This window comes from Rhinolophus sinicus, chromosome 14 (genome assembly GCF_057876585.1).
Source record: "Rhinolophus sinicus isolate RSI-liver-muscle chromosome 14, RSI-T2T, whole genome shotgun sequence".
NCBI classification, from domain to species: domain Eukaryota; kingdom Metazoa; phylum Chordata; class Mammalia; order Chiroptera; family Rhinolophidae; genus Rhinolophus; species Rhinolophus sinicus.
In genome coordinates this window covers 160,559,282-160,583,410 of record NC_142514.1, presented here as the reverse complement: position 1 = coordinate 160,583,410, position 24,129 = coordinate 160,559,282, and the positions used below count along the sequence as shown (strand labels likewise).

General features: G+C 40.3%; 1 protein-coding gene across 3 annotated transcripts in view; it reads left to right on the top strand.

Moving 5' to 3' along the window:
- The first annotated feature begins 4,536 nt into the window (after nucleotides 1-4,536).
- The window catches only part of BDNF (brain derived neurotrophic factor), a 56,534-nt gene continuing 36,941 nt past the window's right edge, over nucleotides 4,537-24,129 (top strand). The window contains exon 1 of one of the 3 annotated variants that reach the window (XM_088791706.1): nucleotides 4,537-5,146. In XM_088791706.1, the coding sequence (XP_088647832.1) occupies nucleotides 5,144-5,146 (3 nt within the window). In that variant the 5' untranslated portion in view covers nucleotides 4,537-5,143. Of the gene's footprint in view, nucleotides 5,147-5,663; nucleotides 6,216-24,129 lie in introns of those variants that run through there. The other 2 variants (XM_088791705.1, XM_088791703.1) reach the window with 2 other exon arrangements.

Genomic DNA, 24,129 nt, shown 5'->3' with positions numbered 1-24,129 from the left:
ATATTCGCAACATCACTTCTCCCCTACTTGCCACCCATACTTCCTCTTATTCATCCCTTGTCTGCAAGATGGTTTAGAAAGAGTCATTCAGTTCTTCCTCAATATTCCATGTGGTCTTGCTTCAGCCTCATTATGGGGTTGTCTGGTTTCCCTGAAATCGAGTTAAGTCAGGTCCAGATCTTCTATCTTATACTTACTTGTCAGGCTCAGGAATGCACAGAGGTTATTGCAACTAAATCATCACTTTTCCAAGGTTTTCTTTTGCTTGCTTCTTTATGATGCTCTGATCGTTTCCTTTCTAACTAAACTAGGTTTGTAAATGGAAGATTCCTTAAGTTCTTTTTAAATATGAGCTCAACACCAGGTTCTTGGCAATCATTGCCTATTCTTGTTTTCAAAAAGCTTTCCAAATTGTGTGTCGTGATTCTTTGTCTCTCCTTCTATTGCCTGTGGAGAACCATTAGAGATCAGGAAGTGACTAAGAGAGCCAATCTTCCTTCCTACCTGGTCAGAATCACTCTTTATATCATAAACAGAACTCTTCTGCTATCTGCTTTTTTTTTACGCCTCCAAGACAGCAATTATGTCACCATCTGAAGCCTCTCTTGGACACTGTTCTTCATTCATTATAACAAGTGATCCTGAAGTAATGACCAGGAAAAGGCACTGTTAACATCTTGGCAATAATTAACCAAGCACTCTTCAATTATATCATCTTCACCTGACTCCCAAACTCTTATAGATTAGAACTTGGGTCTATTCAACTCTGAAAGTCTTTAGGGTAGGGAATTATTAATATATTAATATATGGGTACCCATATATTAACTATTAATATATGGATAACCAGCCCCTATCAAAGTACCTGGCACAAATTAAGCACTGAAGGGGAGGAAAGGAAGTAGGAGTAAGAGAGAAGGGAGAAAATAATCCAATGAGATTTCCAATGAGATTTGGAAAGAAAAGTTGGAAGGGAAAAAAACGGAAGTACTATCTCATCATCTCTACCTTGATATGGGGAAGGGAGTACACAAACTATTCTTTTTAATGTGACTTGCTGAATTTCCTTTTAGAAATAAAAAGAGTAATCTTTGTCTCAAGAGATATTCCAAGTGTCTCTTAATTTCCTAAGAAAAAGAAATCTTTCATTTCTGATTTCATAGACTACTGTTTTGTTAATTCTCTCCCACTAATTCTGACACTCTTCACATATCTACTTAATGATATTTTTGTGACTCTTAGTCTTTTTTAAATAATAGTTGACATACAATATTATATCAGTTTAAGGTGTACAACATAGTGATTCAACATCTATATACCTTGTGAAATAATCACCAGGACAATTTTAGTAACCTTATGTCACTGCGCAATGTTAAATTGACTATATTCCCAATGCTGTACATTACATCCCTGTGCTCTATTTATTTTATAACTGGATTGTGCCTCCTAGTCTTGATAGGCTCCTTCTTCTTACTTTTTGTACCCATCTTCATAAAGGCACAGGCAGCAGACAAGCTTTATAACTGTGGCTTTGGTAGAAAACTGCATGGAATATCGAACAATTTACCTAAAGGAATACAATACTCATGGTTTGGAAGCAAAAAGCCTTCCTTCTCAGTTGTATTAATATACTTTGCTTAAAATTTGGCTACATTATTAGGTCATAATCTTTAAGGAACAACATTTATTTACGGTTCAGTTTGAAATGTTCTTACTATTGCTAAAAATGAATAGGGTCAGGTGAACCTAGAAAAGTGTGATATTTGTATCAGAGCCAACTAAGGTTGTGTGGAGAAAATTAGATCGCCTCAGAAATAAGTGCTCCTGAGATTAAAATTGTGGCAGGTACAGAGTTTGGCATCTATCTTAACAAATGAAATGACTGCAACCTTTGCTTATATTAGACACCGGATTTCATCAGATGGAAAAAAAGAAAATATGTGAGTGGATGGAGATAAAAAGGTGAAGAGCTGATAATGCACCAAGAGAAGAGAATTCTCCCTCAGAGCACTGAGAAATCAAGAGAGGGGGGAAAATATGTCAAACACCATCTCCTCACTCCCCTCCCCAACTTTCTCTAGCAACTCTGGTTATATAGCAACTCTTGTCCCTTGTCTTGCTTGGTAAGTTGTAAGTGTTAGTAATGATTCCAAGAAAGAAGATCAACGGTCAAAAATATTCCTTGGGAAATATTTTTAGTACAATCATGTGTTGTCCAAATTATTTCAAATTAATCAATCATTTATGTTCTGAATCCCAAAGCACCCCAGCTGACAATTCAGGATGTCGCATTATACAATATGGCATTCATTTTCAGAATAAAGATCCATCAGAGAAATAACTGATCATCTTTACACAGACCACAAACTGCTGACAAAGAAGTCAGATAAGTCATCATATAGATGACAATGAGGAATAATTATGTTCATATAGTGATCATCTCCCAGTGTTATTTCAAGATTTCAGAGCTACACTAGCATCACTGAATAGGCAAGGGAACTTAATTATAGTATTACGAATTACGCTCAGGAAACCAGTTTTGTCCACAAAACCTGGACCCCAAGACCTCTGAGAATGGTATGTGCCAGCTGTCCCAGTCTTAGGGCAGCATCTGCTGGCTAATTCATGGATCAACAAAAAGTGGCATTTTGTGGACAATCTGAGTAGTCCTTTTAGTTGAAGAGAACTGTTGCGTTGGTGAGTGTGAGAGCATCTTACCTCCTATTAGGATGAGCTAATTCACGTTTCCAGGAGCCAGGCAAGTCTAGAACTTTCCCTAATAAAGTCCAGCAAGCATTTGTATACATGTACCTTGGCTGGAACCTAGAATAAACTGGGTTGGCTCTGGAAACATCTGTAGAGTGATATCAACTCAACACTGGACTGACTTATAGTAGTAATAACCCGGTACCAATGGGGATTCCAGTGAACAGACGTCCACATACAGAATTGGGAAGTAAAGCCTGTTTTCCATAAGAAAGACCTTTCTGGGATGGGTGGGGGAGGAGAGCAGGACATTGTAGCTGCCACTAAATGCTAATGTTCTAATCATCCTCTCTCATAACTGAGGTTTTTACACACAAGGAAGCACGAATGACATTTAAAGACAGCACTTTTGATTGGCATAAAGAAACTGGTACTTGAAAAGGACTGGGTGGTCTGAAACTTAAGCGCTATCCACCATATTCTGCAGCATCTATCTGCCTCACCCTTGCAGTCAATAGCGCCGCAGCGAGGGCCTGTGACGCGGTGGGTGGGCTCCTCTTCATGGGAACCCTGGGCAGAGTAAAATCATGGTGATGGTGCCAAAACAACGAAACCTGAAATGCGTCTGGGGACTTCCCAGGGCACTTGCGCTTCTCAGAGCGACCAGCATCTCCATAACAACTGGTTTACAGTCATCCTTGGTTTCTCTGCTCGTCTGTGCAGCAGCCGGCTGGGGGTAGGCAAAGGGCAGCTTCAGTGGAAAGATACCTTGGGTTAGAGCCTCCCTAGGCTGGGGAACATTGCCAATGGTCGACTTGTACCTTGTTGCCTGAGATTTCCCGAGTTCTACCCAGGTCTCTAGCAGAGAGCGGCTCGCCTCTCCCACCTCACCCGCGTTTACCTTTATGTTACACACGGGGGAGGGGGTGGGGTTAGAAGGGGGTGGGGAGGTGGTTTGTTTTCTCGTGCTTTTTTCTTCTCCTTGAAGTTCATCCTTTCCCTTCTAAGTTACTTTCCGCCAACACGTGACCTCTCCACTTCCTACCCTGCGCAGCCACTGGTGGTGAAGCGCGGGTGCTAACCGCGGGGTTTCCTGGGAGAGCCCCCTCCTGCTGCCAGCAATCCCAGCCCTGGCTCCTCCCGCGTGCGGCTCCAGTTTCCCGCGGCGCTCACCCCGGCACCCTGGCGACTTGGGAGCCCCCGGATGATGCGGAAGCGAGTCCAGGGAAGAAGAACTGAGCGGACGCGGAGCCCCGAGCCGCTGCGGTGGCACCCCTCCCTGCCTTTGCCGGCGGCTCTACACCCCGCCGCGCGCCATGCCGACCTAGCTGCGCACCGGGGCTGTTAACTCACATTTGAAAAAACCATAACCCATTAGAGCAAACGCAGTCATAACTTCATTCAACTCAGCTGCTCGAGAGCTCGGTTTACACAGGTTCCTGTGGGCAACTAGTGGCTCGCCCGGGTACCTCTCGCCTAGTCATCAGTCCCTAAGAGGGAAAGGGAAAGTCGCCAGCTGATGCGCGCTTCGACGCACGTAGGACAAGGACAAGTCACTCACCCACACACACATACACACACCCCGCCGCCTAGCCCCCCACCCCCACTTGATCATCACTCACGACCTCATCAGCTGGAGACCCTTAGTCATGATGGGGAAGGGGGAGGGGCACGAACTTTTCTAAGAAGTTTCCTTTTTACCAAGGGAGTCACAGTGAGTTGGTCACGTAAACAGCACGGATAGTCGTCGACGTTGCCGCCACCCCTTTCACCCCCTCCCCCTGCGCTTTTCTGGTATTATTATTAAAGCGGTAGGCTGCTGGCGCTGATAAGCAACAAGTTCCCTAGCGGTCTTCCCGCCCTAGCCAGACAAGGCGAAGGTTTTCTTACCTGGCGACAGAGAAATCTCCCGAGCCGAACTCAGCTTTGCCAGAGCCCCAGGTGTGACCTGAGCAGTGGGCAAGGGAAGCGGTGTGCAGGCTGAATTATTTTTATGAGGGTACCCTGAAACTCCTCACTTCCCCGGGAACTTTCTGTGCCAGGACCCAGTGACGGGCGGTTGGGAGGCAGCTCCTGGAACCACCCGCTATATAGCAGGGCAGTTGGGCTGGCATCGCTAACCTCGCTCATTCATAGAATCACGTAAGAACTCAAAAGGAAACGTGCCTCTCGGAGTGAGGGCGTTTGCGTAAATCTATAGGTTTTTCAACATCGATGCCAGTTGCTTTGTCTTCTGTAGTCGCCAAGGTGGTTGAGAGTTTAAGCTTGCGGATATTGCAAAGGGTTATTAGATTCATAAGTCACACCAAGTGGTGGGCGATCCACTGAGCAAAGCCGAACTTCTCACATGATGACTTCAAACAAGACACATTACCTTCCAGCATCTGTTGGGGAGACGGGATTTTAAGACACTTGAGTCTCCAGGACAGCAAAAGCACAATGGTGAGTAGCAATAAACCCTGCATTATAATTGAAAAATCTTGACATGTTGCTTAACAACGGGCATATCACAGCTCTTCCTAGCATTTCACACGCCAAAGAACAGCAGCTACTCAGGCCAGGAGAATCGGGTTTTTACATAGTGCAACTTTAATTGGAATCATTTGAGATTTAACACAGCAATGTGAAACTGCGTGGAACAAACTTGGAGCTGGAGAGGGGTGTGTGTGTGTGTGTTATATTGGCTGTTCAAGGCTGATGCTTCTCTCCCAGGCTTCCTGCACTCCATTCTTTGCCTCTATGTGTGTGGTGTATGAGAATATTCTATGATTTATGTATGGGCATGTAATTGACATTTGCAAGGGGGCTAATTTCCATCTAAAACAATAATGTTGTTAGTGGTTGAGGTTGGGATGGAGTGGGGGTAAGGGTGGGGTAGAGATTGGGAGTTTGGGTGCAAATGGGGGTGGGGTTGGTGGGAGAGAAATAAGTCAGAAGTGCATATCACCGGTGATGAAATGGGTGATCCTCTCATAGAAGAAAAGGGTCTCATCAACATGTGATCAACTAATAACAGGATGGCTTTGGCAAAGCTATCCGCACGTGACAAAACGCAAGGAAGTGGAAGAAACCGTCTAGAGCAATATCAAGTATCACTTTATTAGAGATTTTTTTTAGCTTTTTCTCCTGCTGCGCCGGGTGTGTAATCCGGGAGATCGGAGTCCATTCAGCACCTTGGACAGCGCCAACGAATTTGTCCGAGGTGGTGGTACTCCAGGTAGCCGTCTTGGTCCCGCAGTAAAGCCAGCCCCGTGTCGCCCTTAAGAAGCGTCTTTTCTGAGGTTCGACTCACACTGAGATCTGGGCAGAAGAGTCATATTTTGGAGCGGAGCGTTTGGAAGGCAAGCCCCAGTTTGGTCCCCTCATTGAGCTCGCTGAAGTTGGCTTCCTAGCGGTGTAGGCTGGAATAGACTCTTGGCAAGCTCCGGGTTGGTATACTGGGTTAACTTTGGGAAATGCAAGTGTTTATCTCCAGGATCTAGCCACCGGGGTGGTGTAAGCCGCAAAGAAGGTAAGCACCGGGGCGGGGACCCCAGAAACCCCAATTCTTGAGCTATTTTGATACTCGATCTTCCCGAGAGGACGCGTGGTGGAGGGGAGGAGGTAGAAGGAAAGCGTGAGTGGGGGTTGTTTCTTGGTATTTACCCAGTTTGAATTGCCCTAGGTGAGAACCTTGGGGTAAAGAGAGAGAAGGCAAAAAAAAAAAAAAAAAAAAAAAAAAAATGCTCAGCCTTCCTGCGGATATAATGAGTTTAGTTAACTTGGACCTGCAAATGTCTGATTCAAATGTAAGATTTATCTCTATCTCCCCTTCACCTCCCTCTTTTCCGGTCTCTTCTCTTGGCCGGTGTGTGTGTGTGTGTGTGTGTGTGTGTGTGTGTGTGTACAGTAGACTCATTACTAATTATGAAGCTTTTTTACACAACATTCGATTTCCTAAATTTTGACTTTGTACCATTTAGAATGAGGCGGTGGAGGTGGTGTGCGGTGAGGAAAGGGGAGGTGGAGGTTGGGGAGAGGATAGGAGATAACGCTAAATCTCCAACACAAAATGAATTAAGGTAATTTCAGCTCTTCTAGTGAGGATTCATTCTCTCTGTATCCCTCCCTCCCTTTCTCCCCTCCCTCCCTCCCTCCTTCCCGCCCCCCTTCTTCCACCCCGCCCCCTCCTCCTTCCTCCATCCCTTCCTCATTCTTTCTCTTCCCCTCGGTCGCCCTCACGCCTCGCTGGATGTTTCTTTCTGGGTGTTTTTTTTTTTTTTACCCCCTCCCTCCCGCCCGAGTTTCGGGCGCTGGCTTAGAAGGCTCCCGCTTTCTCAAGGGAAGGGGAGCCGCGGAGACCGCGCTCAGCTCCCCCGCCGGGCCGGATGCCTCATTGAGCCCAGGTCCGAGTCAGGCGGGGTAACGATGGGAAGGTGGGGGCTCTGCTTGGGAGGAGAAGGTCCTTTCCTGGCCAGGGAGCCGGCCGCGGGAGGGAGTCTGGGCGGCTGGAGGCGGTGGAGAAGAACACTCCGCGCGGCAGCTGGACAGAGCCACCAATCAGCTGGGCGCGCAGACCTCCCAGCCACCGCGAGTTTGCTCCGGGAGGCGCGGGTGGAGGGACCGCCGGCTAGCCTGGGGGCCGCCGCCGCCGCACGGGTGGGCCGGGGGGCGGGGGAGATCGAAGCTGCTTAGAGCCTCCCAGTCTTCCGTTCCACCTCCCCCGCCTCCGCCCCAAAGGGACCCGGAACGGCCAGAGCGCGCAGCAGCGTAGTCCTCCCGTCTCTGCTCTGGGAGCCTAGGGACTTGCGCGCCCCTGCACGGGGGCCACCATCCTCTCCACACTCTTTCAACCCTCAACCCACCCCCCTCCTGGACCCTTTGTTCCAGCCGCGGAGCCAAGCCCGAGGGCAGTTTTCGTCCCAGGGCTTGGGCGTTTTGGATTCCTCCTTCCGGGGTTCAGCCCTCCTTAATTAAGGGGCTAAGGCTTGGGGTGGAGGTGGGGGAGCGTGAGGGAAAAGCTATTTTCGAAACTCAAGACTCGACTGTTTTAGGGAGCGAAAGAAAGAATCCCAACTCTGCTCAGGTGGAAAAGATTCATAGGCAACGCAAGGATATTGTGGAGATTTAGAAGGAAAAAATAAAAAAAAACAGGCACTAAGATCAGATGACGGTGATAGGCTGCCTGGCACACAAAGGGAGCGTAGGGCAGGGTTTACGGAGCAAGCCTGCAGCGAATGGGGCACAGATTGTTCCGAGATCCAGTCGTTTTCTCAGTCAGATCTACGCGAAGGGAGGGAAGGGGAGGGGCAGGGAGGGGAACGAGGCGGGAGGGGCCGGGCTTGGAGGCGGGGGGATTTCTGATCAGTCTGATGCAATTCCAAGCGTGCTGCAAAGGAACTCCAAGGAGTCCGCATCACCATCGCCACCCACCCTTCCCAGATGGTGCTGTTTTAAATACGGATCTGCAGGGCTGAACGCAGAACAGGGAGATTTATTGCAAAATCCCGAGAAGGGGGGCACGGGGAATGGAGGGCAGAATTTAAAGGTGCAACGCTAGCTTTTCCCCAATAAGCGGCAACCGGTCGGTTTTTTTTTTTTTTCTTCCCGTCTGCCTGTCTCTGGATTCTAATTCACCAAGGAAGAGGTGTAAATATTGTGACATTTTGAGGCGGCTTGATGGATGAGAAAAAAATCATCTGTCACTCTAAATTGCAGAGTTCCCTCTCTCCGTGAGATGCCTTGCTAGCGAATACTCGCTGCTGCCTAATATAGTTGCTAGGGCTTCCAATGAATGCATCGTTAAGGGAATATTATCCTTTTAGTCGACTTGCCAATTTATCTGACAGTCGAACCGAGAAAATTGTAGATTTCGCGTCTCTGGGAAACACGGAGGGAAAATGCTTAACAGTAATTCTTTTAACCTTGAGATCTTGAACAACTTAAACAAACCACAAAAGGTCACGTCATCCTCTCACGCAGGCACACACACATCCTCGATTTGAGAGATGAAATGGTTTCTTCTAAAGTGTCCTGGGAATGAATGTCACTTTAAGAATGGTGCACCTGGTAGTCACCGTTTCTGTGTATTTACCTAGAGCTCCTCAGCCTGAAGGCAAGACATTTCCATTGTCCTGTTTGAAATCAGACTGAAGGTTAGAAGGTGATAAGAGGAGAGGGGAAGAAAGAGGGAGGGGGTAATTTTAACCTTAAAAAATTAACAGTAACCTAGCCTACTTTCGTACCCCGTGATCTTGCGTATTAGTATTTCTGTGTGTGAGATTTTAGTTTGGTCTAGCTCCCCCAATGGAATACATCAGTATTAATTCAGATGAAAATATATTCATCCTGCCTGTAGCTTTTTCAGTGTCATTGATAGTAAGACCTACAACACAGCAATTTTTAGAGGCTAGAAGAGAATGTCTGAAAGGGCTTTGCAAAGTGGGAAGCAGACATTCCGTAAGTGGGAGGTATCACTATGACATTCTCTTTGCATACAGCATTTTACTTTGTTTGAACCAGAGTACTAGTTATTTTTAAATATCATCTAATTTGTATAGTCCAGGCAGTACACCAGGATTTTAAAAACAAGTTTTTGTTGGCTTCTGAAAAATCATTGGTCAATTGCCTATCAATGTAAATTGGAAAGATGACTTTTAAAAGATCTAAAATCAACATACATAAGTTTCTTCATTCATTTGCCAGACTCTTTTCCTCTCAAATTTCTAATATAAATTCTTAATAAGAGAAGAAGCTAGTGAATTTAGTTTCTTTCCTTTTCCTGGCCTGTCCTCTAGGGGAAGCTTTAGTAAGAAACAACATCCCAAATCAGGCATTGTGAGAGGCAAGGGCCAGGATGACCACAAAATAGATAATCAACCACAGAAATAAAAATGAGAAAAAGTCAGCATTGAGCCATGACTTACAAAGGATTTTTATTTTTAATTCTGTGATTTGGGGACCAGGCTCCAACTTGCTCGAATAACATTCACTCTATCAAATTGCTTACAATCTGTCAGTTAAAATGATGTCTAACTGAACATATTTTTAATAAAATATACTTCTACCAAATGCCAGTGAAGCTAATCTTTGCTTTTAATTAGGACAAACTAATCCAACCATTTAAATGATTCTAACAAATATGAACTGATATCATCTGATTTTAAAATTCTGCTTAAACTAAATTTGTTCTGAAAAGCACCGACTTGCCAGAAAAATATCTATTTTTATAGATTTCCTTTCACTCTGTGGATAATTTAATGAGTTGCCTATTTTAATTTTACAACTGCTACCTCAAAAGTATCTCAAATTATCTTTGGCTGATCTGCTATTACTGTGTGTGTGTGTGTGTGTGTGTGTGTGTGTGTGCGCGCGTGCGCGCGCATGTTTGTCTCTGTTTTCTAGTGAATTTAACAGGCAGTGAGTCTCTTAAATTTACATGCCATAATCCATATAGAACAGAGAGTAGTACTTAATAAATAAAAATAAACATTAACATTAGTGAGAGCTTACCATTTATTGAATCCTGTACAAATGGAGAGGGGGTATGCCTTTAAAGCGAGAAAGATTAAGTTCTTAAACAATAAAAAGAAAAATTTCTCCCCCCTTTGGCTTAAGAGTGACTATAATTTTAAAAATATGAAATCTTTCTTCTTTTACTTTGGAAGTTAAAGCTACTGCTTTAACAAATGTTTCTCAAGAAAGATATATATGTTCCATAAAGACTAATACTCCAAAACTCCACAGTGCAAAGATCAAAATGTTCTTTCTCCCTACCTCCATATTTATTTGGCAATTTCTGGAGTGTTCGTTCTGAGTTTAAAAACAATCAGATGGACTTTTTCTCTCTCTCTTTTCTAACATTCTGAAGGAGTCTTATAAAGCATTCTGCTATAATGCAGACTTCATTTGTATTTCCTAGTAATAATAGTTCCTATGCATATAGTGTTTTGAAAACTGTTTACAAGTTTCCTTATTTGATCTCTTCAGCAATCATATAGGGCAGGAATCACCAGTCAACTTTTACAGATGAGGAAACAGGTTTGGAGCTGCCCAAGAACACATTGCCTGTAAGAGGTGAAGACTGACTCAAAATCTATTTCTTCAAATTTCAAGAGCTATGCTTGTTCCTCTCCAGACCATAATGTCTCAAACCCCACTCAGGCATCTAAGGGAGTTGTAGGCATTATTTTCTCCTATTTTGATTGCTTTAATTAAAAAAAAAAAAATCTACAAATAGTATCCAAAAAATCTACAAATAGTTTCCAAAAATTTGCAGTCCTAATGAAAAGTTTCTTCCTAAACCATTCTTTTACTCCCTCACACTTAGAGACTCAAAGAAGGCAGCAATCTTCCCATAGCTCACACATCATCTAAGGCACAGTCACTAATTCCACCTCCCCTCCCCCCAAAAAAAACACAGAATAGGAAGAGCCAAAACCAAGATGCACTTTACTTTTACTTGTGAGTCACAGAATCTGAGGGCTGGGAAGGTTTTCAGAGGTCACTTGACCCAGCCCATATCTGATGCATGAATTCATGCTGGCTTGTTTTCTTCAAACCCTCTGGAATTTCATCCCGGTCTTGGATGCCTGGAATCTTGCTTATCTTAGTAGATATTCTGATACTTACGGGGATCATGAACTTGACTGGCCATTTCCCACTTGGCCCAAGACGTATACTTTCTATAGACTCTAACATTCATAATTTTATTCTATGAGCATTGATTGACAACCTGTTATGTGGCAGGAACTGTGCTGGAGTCTGGAGATTCCGCAATGAGCAAGACAGAGTGGTACCTATCTTGGTGGAGCTTATAGCTTAGAGACATGGCTGGTCTTTTAATTTGCTCTGTTCCCCAGAAGAGGACAGACTTCTGGATTCTTACCTTTTTCAAGAGAACACAGGGAGCCCAATTAAAAGCCTGAGTTCAAATTTTACTCCGAACTAGTTGTCAGGAGCTGGAAAAAATCAATTAGTCCCTCTCAATCTCTATTTCCTCAAACGTAAAACAAGGAGGATGTTCTCAGGATAAACTCTAAATTCTATTTTAGTTCCAAGTTTGGATGATATGGTGGATAACTATTTTTTGGTGGAAAGTAGGGCCTAAGTCACCCTAACCTTTGATTTACAATTTTGGGTGCTGTCAATTTCTAACTTGTTCGTTAAGTACATTACGAAAAAAAATCAAACCAGCTTTTTTGAATCCAGCATAAAAAGAATCTAGATATTGAACCTATCGTTTTGTGAGATGATGACTCCAAAAGTCTTAATTGGTCCAATGATCTCAAACTTCTGCAGATTATTTTTTAAAGGGACAGGATGATGAGAGACTATCACGTACTTATTTTCTTAGTGCAAACAAAAGTTCTAATGTTTCAGGTAATTCAAAATCAAAGATATTATATCCTGAAATTGTTGGGGTCTTGTAAAATCAAAGATATATCGTGAAATCATCTGGGTCTCATGAATAATGTGTTATGTATGCTAGATAATAGATAATTAAATGGACCAACAAGGAGAAACATGAAAGGGAGCTGGTAGCCCAAGGATTGCAGAAGGTGTGTGGGCATTTTGACATCCAGGAAATGCTATAGATCTGTCCTTAGCTAACTCAGCCTGGTGGAGATAATTAAGAAAAAGTGTGGGTGTAGAAAGGCTGCAAGCCATTCCCTAGGATTGGCTAGATTGCTACAGTAGTTCAAAAACAATTGGCACAGCCACCCACACTGGACATGATTGCCCTTTGATGAGGCAGCTATTGACTTTTATAAAGATGCCATATTTAAAATAACTTCTGATGCACAAGGGATGACAGACATCATTCTTGGGTTTTATTTTAGACATATGGCAAAATATGTTTCAGAGTATTAATTTAAAAATTGAAGAAAAAAAAACCTTTAAAGTCTAGTTTCTAAAAAAGTCTAGCAACGTGTGACCTCTGAATTTAACAGTTCAGTCTGAAGCTAGGAGAAACATATGGCCTATATGAGACATTTTGATCAGTTGTGAGCACTTTCTGGAGTACCAGAGAAGATAGAAAATACTTAGCTAAATTTTAATCTCTGAGTAAACATTAAGTGCACTCAAAAATCTGACACTGGGAAAGGGAAATCCAATCAATTGCCCTAAAAGACAGAAGAGAATGCTCTGACATCCTTATGCCCAGAGTGCATGTTACGATGATTATGGCATCTAGAAATTCCTTCAGGACACGCTAAATCCCATACTCATCAGAACCAGAAGGAGTTGGAACTGATTTATCTTATCTCCTGCTTCAAGGAAAATGTCAACTACCTACTGTCCGTAGGTCATAAGGTGACTGTGGAAAGAAATACCCAAATTGGGCGATTGTAGCAAGGCTCCAGAAATATCTCAAGTCTTTGGAATAGGACATTGCAGTGTGAGTGAATAGAAAAGAGAGAGGGAACATGAAGAAAACTGACCTAAGAAATAGAAAGGGGAACGGAAATAGGTTCATATTTATGCAGGGGTTTTGAATAAAAGAGTCCTTCCTGTGAGTATTCCTCAAAGGCCATTTGTCCGTTGAGAATGATCTCTACTGTCCATGCGCATTATTGTTCTGGTTACTTTGGTAGAAAACAATGGTTTCCTCTGCTTTGACCTTCCTCCTCCCCTAAGGGCTTCTTTCTCCCCAACAACTTTCATAATGAGTGGTTAAGAATGGCCTTGTTATGTTTTCTCCTTGGGGTATGTTGGGTTAACATGAGCTTTGTAAACACTTTGGTGCCATGGGCTCCACTCTTTTGGCAGTCTGGTCATTTAGAAATAATATTTCTAAATGAATAAGGTGAAGAAAGTATAAGGTTACAGAAGAAGCCAATTACATTGAAATACAGGTATAAAAAAACCAGTATATTCTGTGATATAGTCATTTAGTGCTTTTTTTAATGCACTAAAGATGATCTAGCAGTGAGGTAAATTCTGTAATTGTGAAGTAGTGATAAGCATCAATGCATTTTGAGATATCTGGAACAACTGACATGTGACATGAAGGGAAGTTGTCTGATTTCTATGGGTGACAAAATTTGCAAATACTACTCTGTAGCATTTCCCAAACATATTTAACAACAGTGCACTTGGGTGGGGGTACTTACTAACATAGCATAGATTCAGAAATGTTAATTTAGTCGCTTGCTCCCTTTCAATATTAGCCATGGAGATTTCCTTCTGAGCAAAAGAAAATTGGCATTTGAAAAAAATTTAAAATTCACTTTTGCCATTAAACAAGTTGTCAAGCAGAGAAAGAATCAACTGAGGAGGTGGCTAGAGTGTACCAGATATGTTTGTATTGCGTGACCTTGCTGTTACTCTCAAGTTTATCCTTAAAACCACCAGAACTGCCTCACATCCCTAGAAATCCATCACTCCCTTGAAAAAGAGAAAAAGTTCAGACTCTAGTCATTACCTTGGTGAGCATTGACTTAGGTACCCGATGTGACTTCACTAATCTCAACAGACTATAAAGACTTCATTTTTGTCATTACTATACTATGTAAAACTATATACAAGTTGTAATGAGACGGATAACATTTATTTTGCATTTGTCCAGCACTAAGTTTTTCGGGGTTTTTTTGTTTTGCATTTGACATATATTATTTAACCCTCAAAGCAACTCGCTGAAATAGGTCATATTCTAATTGTATAAATAAGGAAACCGGAGCTCAGAGTTTAAGTAATTTACCCCAATATACATAATGAATTTTAATTGGAAATGTTAAAATTAAAACTGAAAGTTTTCCGATTCCAAAATCCATTATTAAATGTCTCCCTCTGTAATAGCGACCACTCAGATTTGATTTGGGTCTCTCATTTTTAGGTTTGAGCATATATTTTGTTAACAGATCTTCACCACAACCCTCTGAGATGGCTGAGAATCTCAAAATTAGTGGCCATAAATGCTGTCTTAGAATTATATTGCATATTTGCTAACTAATGAAAGACTTTCAAACCACGAATTGTCACTTATCCTTTTTAAAGCCCTGTTTTCATAATCACAAAATGAAGACAGTGACAATACTTAAAACATTTTGTGAGAATCAAATAAATTAACAATAAAATCTAACTTTATTGAATTCACTGTGGTAAGCATTCTACATTTTCATGGTTAGTGGAATCCTCACAACAATCTTTCTAAGCAGAGATTATTATTATTCCTGTTTTAAAGGTAAACAAACTGAGGCATCAGTTAATTAATTGTCCTAAATTAGCAGAGCCAGTAAGTAGCAAAGCTTGATTCTGAACCAGGTCTGTCCAATTGCAAAGTCCTATCTTTTAATCAGTAAACTAATCTGTAAAACAGCGTCTTCGTTGTTATTATTATAATTGTTTTCATGTTTAAAATGCTAGCAGGAAAGAGAATTGTCCAGACATAAGTATATAGTCACTGAAGAGAAAGATTAGTCTCTGGAACTCTTCACCTGCACATTCTTCCTTCCACTTACTTTATTTAGTTTATCAACCCAATGGATGATGTCTAACTCCTTTCTTAACTTATTTTGGGTGGTTCCAAGTTGGTTGACTTCTGAGAGTTATTGAGTAAGAAACATTATAAATTGTTTAGATTAACATTTAGTGTGTTTAGAAACCCTTTCATGAATTTGCCTTTTCGAATGGTTACTGGCTATATAGCGCTGCAGATGCTGTGATGAGGAACGCCCTCTCCGAAAATACAGTGGGTGAAAAACCTCCAAAGCTAATATGTTGTTTACAGACACAGAGAAGGAGAGGATGGACACGCACCATCCTAAACATAATTACAAGGCTTACAGTCCCTGTTGGGGACTAAAATGTTTATTGGATTTCCTTGTGCAATTCAATGTTCTTCCTCTGAAGACTCCACTCTAAACTTGGAACTTCTCTGGAAATAGCATCTCATTTGGGAGAATGCCAAGAATTGGTGTCTGGGTCCTTTGTATCTTTGCACCAACTCAGCTCAGAATACCAGCTCTAGAAACTAAGCTGGGAGATAGTATGGGTAAGGGAGTTACACATCTACTTGTCATCTTCCTGATACATTTTCTCCATCTTCCTTCTGGAAAGCAACTTCTAGAAAGATGTAGTTTTAAACAAGGGATTGTATGCATACTGGTAAGTCTTAGATAGCACAAGTCAGTGGTCTTTGCAGAACTGCCAAAGTCATGAAAGGAATCAAAGATGGGGGGGGGGGGTCTACGTGGAGACCTCATCCCGCCTCTACTCTGATTTTGGCAGGAAGGATGGCCTGAATTCAGTGTATTTGCTATGTCCCAGAAACCAACCCAGCAGAAAATAATATTCTTAAAGGACATTTTGGTGCATGAAACTGTCTATCTAAGACCTTGTCACTGGTACCTATGTAATATGTATAAGAGTATGAATCCTTACCTTGGCTTGAGACTAACTTTAGGGTAAATAATTACATAAGCTCCAAGTTTAGTTTACCAGATGATATGCAGTTCCTGAAAGGAGTCCAAGTTTAGATGGAAAAAGTACCTTAAAGAGGATCTAGCTCATAGGTTCCCCTAGTGTATGGAAATCACCTGCATCGTTTGTTTTTCCTGAGCTAAGGTCTGAATATACTGTCACATTTGACAACCACAGCTTATAGCCCACTGCCTTCATTTTTATTGACTGATTGGGCAACATAGTAGTGAAAACCTCTCAACTTATTCAACAAACTTGTCTATGGAACTTATAGTACCCATGTGAATAAGCTAGTGAAGTGACTTGCCCAGGTCACATGGCCAGAAAGTGATAGTTTAAACTAGGACTCAAATTCTCTTGACTACTGTTAACTACCATATAGGCCTTAAAACCATATCATATGACAATGATATTTCTTCTATTTTCCATTAATCAAAACAAAAAAATAATGGACAGTCTGTGCAAGATTTTAATTACCTTGATTTTCAAAATAAAATGTTTTTATTTAACAGATTAATTAATGAAATATAAACATAATTAACAAAATGTTAATAGCATACTAATAAACATTAATTTCAAAATGGTAGGACAAAACTAGTTATATTTTAAACTTCTTTAAAACTCTATAGTTAATTATGATTTTTGATACACTAAAACAAGATGAATTGAAACTTCAAGTTTTAACTAATTCCTATATTATTCCCTGTGTTTCCAGTTACTTCATTTGATTCTAGATTCTTACCTGAGGTTTAACAACAGCTTGATTTAAATTTCAGTAAAAAAATCTTATGGCTTCCTCCCCCTCCCCTTAGGAAAACAAAGCAAAACAAAACATTGTATTTAATTCCCTAGAAATAACAAGAAATAATGGGGAATTCTAAAATTAATTGTATTTGTTAAAGTCCCTAGTCTTAAAAATATTAGGAAATGTTTACTAATTTAAACTTTATATTTTTTAACCCACATCATTGTCCCAAAAATACTCTTTAAGTCTGTTTCTTTGTTCTTCATATGACATCCAGACACATAATTCTACTTTTATGATTAATTTCTATTATTAAATACTGTTCTGAAGTTGTGCTCTTAGAAACATCAAATAATTGAAGGGTAAATTAGATACTTTATAAATTCTTCCTAGGAATGGAGGGCAAAACCATATAAATGAATAACAACGTGAATTCCCAAAAACAATAACAAAAAATAATATTAGAAAAAAATAGTCAAGAATATGTGAAACTTCTGCATATTTTTGGAGATAAATTAACATCATGTAGGTTAGCATGATTCTCTTTTATGGAATTGAACTTATTTTTGCTCAATTTAATTAGTTTTTGTGTGCAGATAAAATGGAAGGCAATAGAAATTTGGCTTGCAAAGTAGTTCTAAGCATCCACAGTGCAGTTGTAATGCCTTAAGAATATGTTTATTATGTGAGAATGAGAGCTCAAGTTAGCATTCAGTATAGACAAGGCAATGAGCAATGCAAGTTAACTTCAGTTATGTTTCCTGGGAACACTTTTTAAAATTAAAAAGGTCAGATATATGTGACTTTTTTAAAAATAGAAAAGTCAGAATATATGATAGTATTGCCTCATTCTCCCCAAGGCCTCTAGGAAAATATGCCTATGAAATAAAAGATACTCAGTACTAAATTGCATTTGGGGGAGGCATGGCATTTGGTAATAAAGAAAATTTGGGGTCTTAATTTTTATAATTCAGCAAGAAGGCTGTCTTGAGGAAAGCTGACTATGATCTGAATTGCATCCAGAAATATATTTAATGTGTATGATAGATTCAATATCTGATTTCAAAAATTTGTTATCTAGCCATATACACCCCTACTTCACACACATTGCCCCCTCTCCCAGGTCATGACTACTGTTTAAGCAGAGAAAAACAATGAATTTCCCTGACCACATATGTAGCCATGACTACAAAAAAAAAGTCAGTTAAGGGGTCTTGCAATTTAAACGCATGTGCTCTCCCCCATTTATTTACCATTCTACCCCATCTCTCTGTTCTCAACTTTTATGAAACTTTGTATTTGTCCTATCCATCTGCATCAACATTACCCTGTCTTAGGTCCCACTAGACTTACCACTCTTTGGTGCCCAGCACTGGTAGACTAAGGCTTCAGAAGTGCCTACTTACAGCCAGCACTCTTAGTAGTCTTCTTTAGGTCACAGAGTCCCTCGACAATTTCTCAAAATGATATTATGAAGGGGGAGTAAATGTTCTCCTCTCCTACTCAGTTTCCTTTCAGAGTACTGCTTTAATTCCAGGTCTGGCCTAATTTCTTCTTGGAACCACCCGATGGATTTTGCAGTTGACACTGACTGCCCTAAACAGACAACCATGAGTAACAGAAATGGTATTTCTGCTGATCCTATGCTTTTCAGCTAGGCTATAGAGAAGTAGAAGGCTCGGAATATTTGGTCACATTGGATTGTGAGGTCATAATGGAGGTATACCTGACAGGTGAAATAATCAGGTAAACTTAATTGTAGGTATCCTGCAGCTTAGCCTCATCCTCTTATATGGACTTCAACTTAGTTTTACTGTATTCTAATTAGGTTTTGTGTGCAGATGAAGTGAAAAGAAATGGTTCAATTTAGGAAAAAGAAGTTAAAACTTTAAAAGTAGTGTGGTGTTTCATAGACCTTACCTTGTGTGGGAAATTACATCAAAATAAACACTCAAGTCTAAGAAAGCATGATCCCAATTTCACCGTGATAGGCCCATGACTTTGGATATTAAGTGAAATACAGAAAAATCACTTGTTCTTAAGCAATTTTATTGAGAGGAAAAGAAATAAAATTAAATGTCCTAATCAAAATCTGTTTCTTTTGAAAAATACTTCCTCTAAAAACTAAGGGTAGAATATATAACTGACACGAAGGCTCGTTTTTTTATGAAAAAAAAAACACAACCACTTCTGTCTCCAGGTTACAAGGGAAGAATTTGTCAATCTGATTGAATCTTCCCTTTAGTTTTTCCCAACAGCTGTATTCAGATAATTCATGACTCCCATGTTTCCTAAGCCCTGGATAATTTCACACACATGTCTAGTTTTGGGCTCCATATTTTCAGAAGAATATGGAGATCTTGGAGGAGGTCCAGGGTAGACCAAGGGAAATGATTAATGGATTGGAAGTTGGAGTTTATGAAGAAAGGTTGTGAGATCTGATATCTCACTATGAGAAACGTCTGAGTGGTGACTTAATAACACAAGAGGTTAGTAAGCAGCTGTTCTCCATCTTCACTAAGGTTGGATGAAATGAAATAAGATATAAATTACAACAAGAACAAAAAATGTGTTACAAGTGGGAACTTCCAAGCACTAGAATTGCTGGATTTTTATAAAGGTCTTAGAAAAAGGATGAGTAGTCTGCTTCCCTGGTCTGCAATGATAGGCCTATGAGGAGGGAGGAAGATGAGATAATTGTTTAAGATCTCCTCTGGATCTACCATTTTATAAGTCGACCTAATCAAATTGAGAAAAGTTATTTGCCTAAACTTTGTCTCATTTCCTCTCTACCACTCCCTCTACCCCAAACCCTTATCCTTTGTCAACTTCTGTAAAACACTGCTAACCAAGTGTAGCTAGAGCACTGATCAACCATGGTGGGTCCTCCCAGCTCTCCTGCTTCTCTGGCTTTGGGAACCAGTTTCCTGTCCATCATTACTACCCCCAGGCCACGAGGGGCATGCTGATGGACATCTTTCTACACATCAAACCTGTGGCAAGGCAAAACAAAACAAAACAAAACAAAACAAAACAAAACAAAACAAAATGCCTACCTTTAACTGATTCATAAGGGACCCAAATGGATTAAAAGGCAAATCTTATGTTCTAGAATTTGAGCACCTGAAGCGCTAAAAGGTATTTTATTCATCTGCCTGTATCATATTCCATAAAGCAGTGTCTGGCAGTAGGTGCTCAGCAAGTTTTCATCATTTGAATGAATGTAACTACGAATTTAGTAAAGTGAAGGTAAGCTGCCATTGAGAAAGTCAAGCGTTTCCGATGTTCCCAAGTGAATCTGTATGCTAAGGAAATCTAAAGCCTGATCTTGGCTGCCACACATATGCTATGGAAGATTTTATTCCCACCATGCCTGTGCTATCTAGAGAACTTAGACAAGGGAGGCAGTGGCACATCCTGCCCAGGTATTTTTGTCAAGAAGACCATTAAAGATAGGCACTGTGTAGATTCAGAATCACATAAAAATAGGCCACATTCTTAGTGCGATTCTTTAATATGACTTCGGGAAGTTCAGTGATTATTTTTTCCTAAATTATCTTTTTGTGTACATTTCTAACGTTCCCCGTGAAGAATACAAAATTTAGCAGAAGAAAATCTCTCACCGCAATCATCACACAGCCTACATAGCTGGGTCTCAAAAATATGGTAATCTGCTCTTTATAATCTGATTCAATGTCCTGAAACCCTTTGGTTTAAACTTGCTAAGTCTTCTCATGGCTTTTCTCCCAGGAAAACCAACAAATGCCACAGTCAGCTACCATTGTCAGCTCTAACTTTTGTCCTGAATCTGCAATCACATCCCTTTGACCATGCTTATAGAAATGTTACAATGAGTAAACCAGTTTATTCTTTATTATTAGTTGTTAAATGTTCTCAGGGAAAATCTGGTAATGGGGAGGGTTACAAGTTGATGACTTTCATGTGTTTGGGGGTTAGTCCCAGTTGTTTCATAATGAGTTTTGGTCTGTTTGTCTTGATCCAACTAAATATTATTCCCAGATGGGATCAGTTTTTGACCTTCTTGTTCTACTCTCCTAATCTTGGCCCTTCTAACATTTTCTTACTGTGGTTCCTTTCTTTTGTCTGCCACTAATGGCCATACCTGCTTACATAATTCCTGTAACAGGTGTTGACTAATTTAGACACATTTGCGTATGGCATAGCACTATCCTTATGGTTCATGAAAAGCTTACAGGGAAGGAGTACATCTCATACCGTGTTTCCCCGAAAATAAGTCCGGTTCTTATATTAATTTTTGCTCCAAAAGACGTATTAGGGCGCATTTTCTGATTTTTTCATGTACAACAACACACATTTATTCAAATACAGTCATGTCATCTTCTTCTGGAGCATTGTCATAACGTACTAAATGCGTCCATCTGGCTGACGATCTTAACTGGGGCTTATTTTCAGGGTAGGTCTTATTAGGTCTTACAGGGGAAACACAGTATTATGGTACTATCTAATGAATAGGGACATTATTTTTCCCTTGAGATTTTTCTCCAGATGGGTCTTACTCAATAATTTGGAGGATTGTGGGTGACATAGTGCAATGCTGGACTGGACTGGGCCTTGGACATCATCCAGCATGAATTTTAAAACACCTTTGCCACTCTGCTCAGCAGGAGAGTTTTCTGTTTACTTATTATTTTCCCTATGCTAATTACTTCAATTGTCAGTAATTTCCAGGTAAATTCACTTGATTCTAGGCACTTTTTTTTTTAATTTATTGGGGTGACAATTGTTAGTAAAATTACATAGATTTCAGGTGTACAATTCTGTATTACATCATCTATAAATCCCATTGTGTGTTCACCACCCAGAGTCAGATCTCCTTCCATCACCATATATTTGATCCCCCTTACCCTCATCTCCCACCCCCCACCCCTTCACCCTCTGGTAACCACTAAACTATTGTCTGTAGACACTTTTTTTTTAAAGGAAGACTGAAGGCAGAAGTAACTAGGAAACGTAAATAAACATGATTAAACATAAAACAGTTTATATTGACACTATAAAATAGCTTATAGTGATACTAGAACTGACTGAGCCAATTAAAATTATTAATAGAAAAAACATGTCAGTGTCAAATCTGAGCCTACTGCCCCTGTTCCCACGTGGGTAATGAGGATAAGTTTATATTTCCTGACAAGAAGAGATGGGAATTTACATTTCTTCCTGACCTTTGTCCTTCTAGAACATTGGATTAGCATAGTATTAGACCACAACCAAAAATAAATAAAGGTTTTGACTAATTCAAAATTAATTGTTTAAGCCCCACAACAGTGAAATAAGTAGCATTTTCCTTTCCTCAGTATCACTCTTGATCGCAATAGGAAAATAATTTTGTAAAAATTTTGGTCTCAGATCTCTGACACTAACTCTATATGCTACCTGAATTAAATTTAAAATATTATTTAGAATTCTATGCAAGGCACTGACACAACTTTATTTCATCTTGGCTTCATTATTTTTGAATGTAAGATGTACTTTTACGGCAAGTACGAAAGGGTTTTAAGTCTGGTCTTTTATTGTTTTGGTAACACTATAATAATCACAAATCAGAAAGTTTGAAAGTTGCTCAGAGATGTCAAGAGGTCTGATTCGTCAGAGAGTTCATCTAAATTGGCATATGATCTTTTTTTGTTTCTAAATATTCCTGCTATTTCTTAATCGTCTGTCTTCTCCTCAGTAAAACTGCAGCACACACTGGAAAGGAAGGATACGAACATTTATTTGTATGTCAAGGGAGAGTAGAAATAAGAAGATTGGCCACAGACACAATCAGTCTGGGAAGTGAGAACACTTCTTCCTTCGGCAGAAATGCTGATCTGGCAATGTGAATTTATTAGGTAGAAGATTCGCCATCATTTCTAACTGAGCAGCACTGAAAAGATTGCTGATTCTTGATGTTCACTTGCTAGGTATTTTTCAGGAAGGAAGTAAATTACAAGTGAGCTTAAAAACCTGGAGAAATAACTCATTTTTAAGCAAATTTAAAGTTAGAAAGTAAGCATTGGTTTGAAGTTACCGTAAAGTTATTAAAAAAAAAGTTCAGGGTAGGGCTTCTCTGGTATTTTATAAAGTAATACAAGTATTTTTTTAATTAGCCTCTTAAATTGTTTGGCAATATTAAAAGAAATGGTGTCTATATTCAGCCTACACTCCTGGGACTCAATACAGAGGTTCTTTGAGGTGGCCAAGCCCAGCTTCATGCCCTCTGTCCTTTATTGCTTCTGGCTAGCCCACATATTTCACATACATTCAATATTCCACAATAAACTTCACCATCTGTGCAGTAGGGTAGTTTGTATTGGTCATGTGTTCTGTCAAGTTGACAGAGGTGCAAAGCTAAATGTGTGACACTCTAAGAATATGCATATATTTGAATAATTTGACTATTCAGTCAAATGATTTGCAAATTTGTTCTGAATGATCACACATTCTGATAACACTTCCAAGGAACAGATAGCTAGGCTTATTTGGGGTAGGGGTGTGGGGAGTCAGGGGTGTTTCTAACTGGAGTTCCTGAGTTCATTGAAATCTCTGGCACTTAGCTGTGTGAACTTGGGCACATTATTTCATGGCACTGAACTGTGGGTTCTTCATTTATAAAATGAGAATAATTTCTGTCACTGGTCTTTAGAAGATCTGAAACAGCTAATAGAAGTGAACTCATTTCGTTAACTGTAAACCCTTAGGTACACTGAACTGAGTATATAATAATATTATATACTCAGTTCAACAGCACATTCTTGATAACCACAGGAGGGTCCAGGAAAGGAAACTGTTTATAAATCTTTCCCTTTCCCCAAATTAATGTGGAGTGTTTAGGGAAATTCTTACAGCAATGAGTCTTAGCAATCATTAGGTCAAACCTCTTTGAAATGACAGAAAAATGCACATACACATAAAACTGCCTACCAAAATTTTGGGGGATAGAAGATTCCTCTGACACCAATTTATGCATCCCTTACGAAAGTGTTTCTTAATGCATGCTCTTAGATCTTTTTTGCCTCCGAATTGCTCGAGGTGCTTGTTAAATGCTAATCACTGGACGCTGCCCCATCCCTACTAAATCACCATTTCAGAAGGAGAAGTCTGCATTTTTAACAGACACCCAGGTAATTTCTATGCTTGGAGCAGATCCAGGGACTCCAAGTTATGTATTGTCTTGTTCCTTATTCTAAAATTTAAGGTCTGTCCTACGAATCGGTTGAACTAATGGGAAGAAAATTCAGCTTTAATGCAGGAA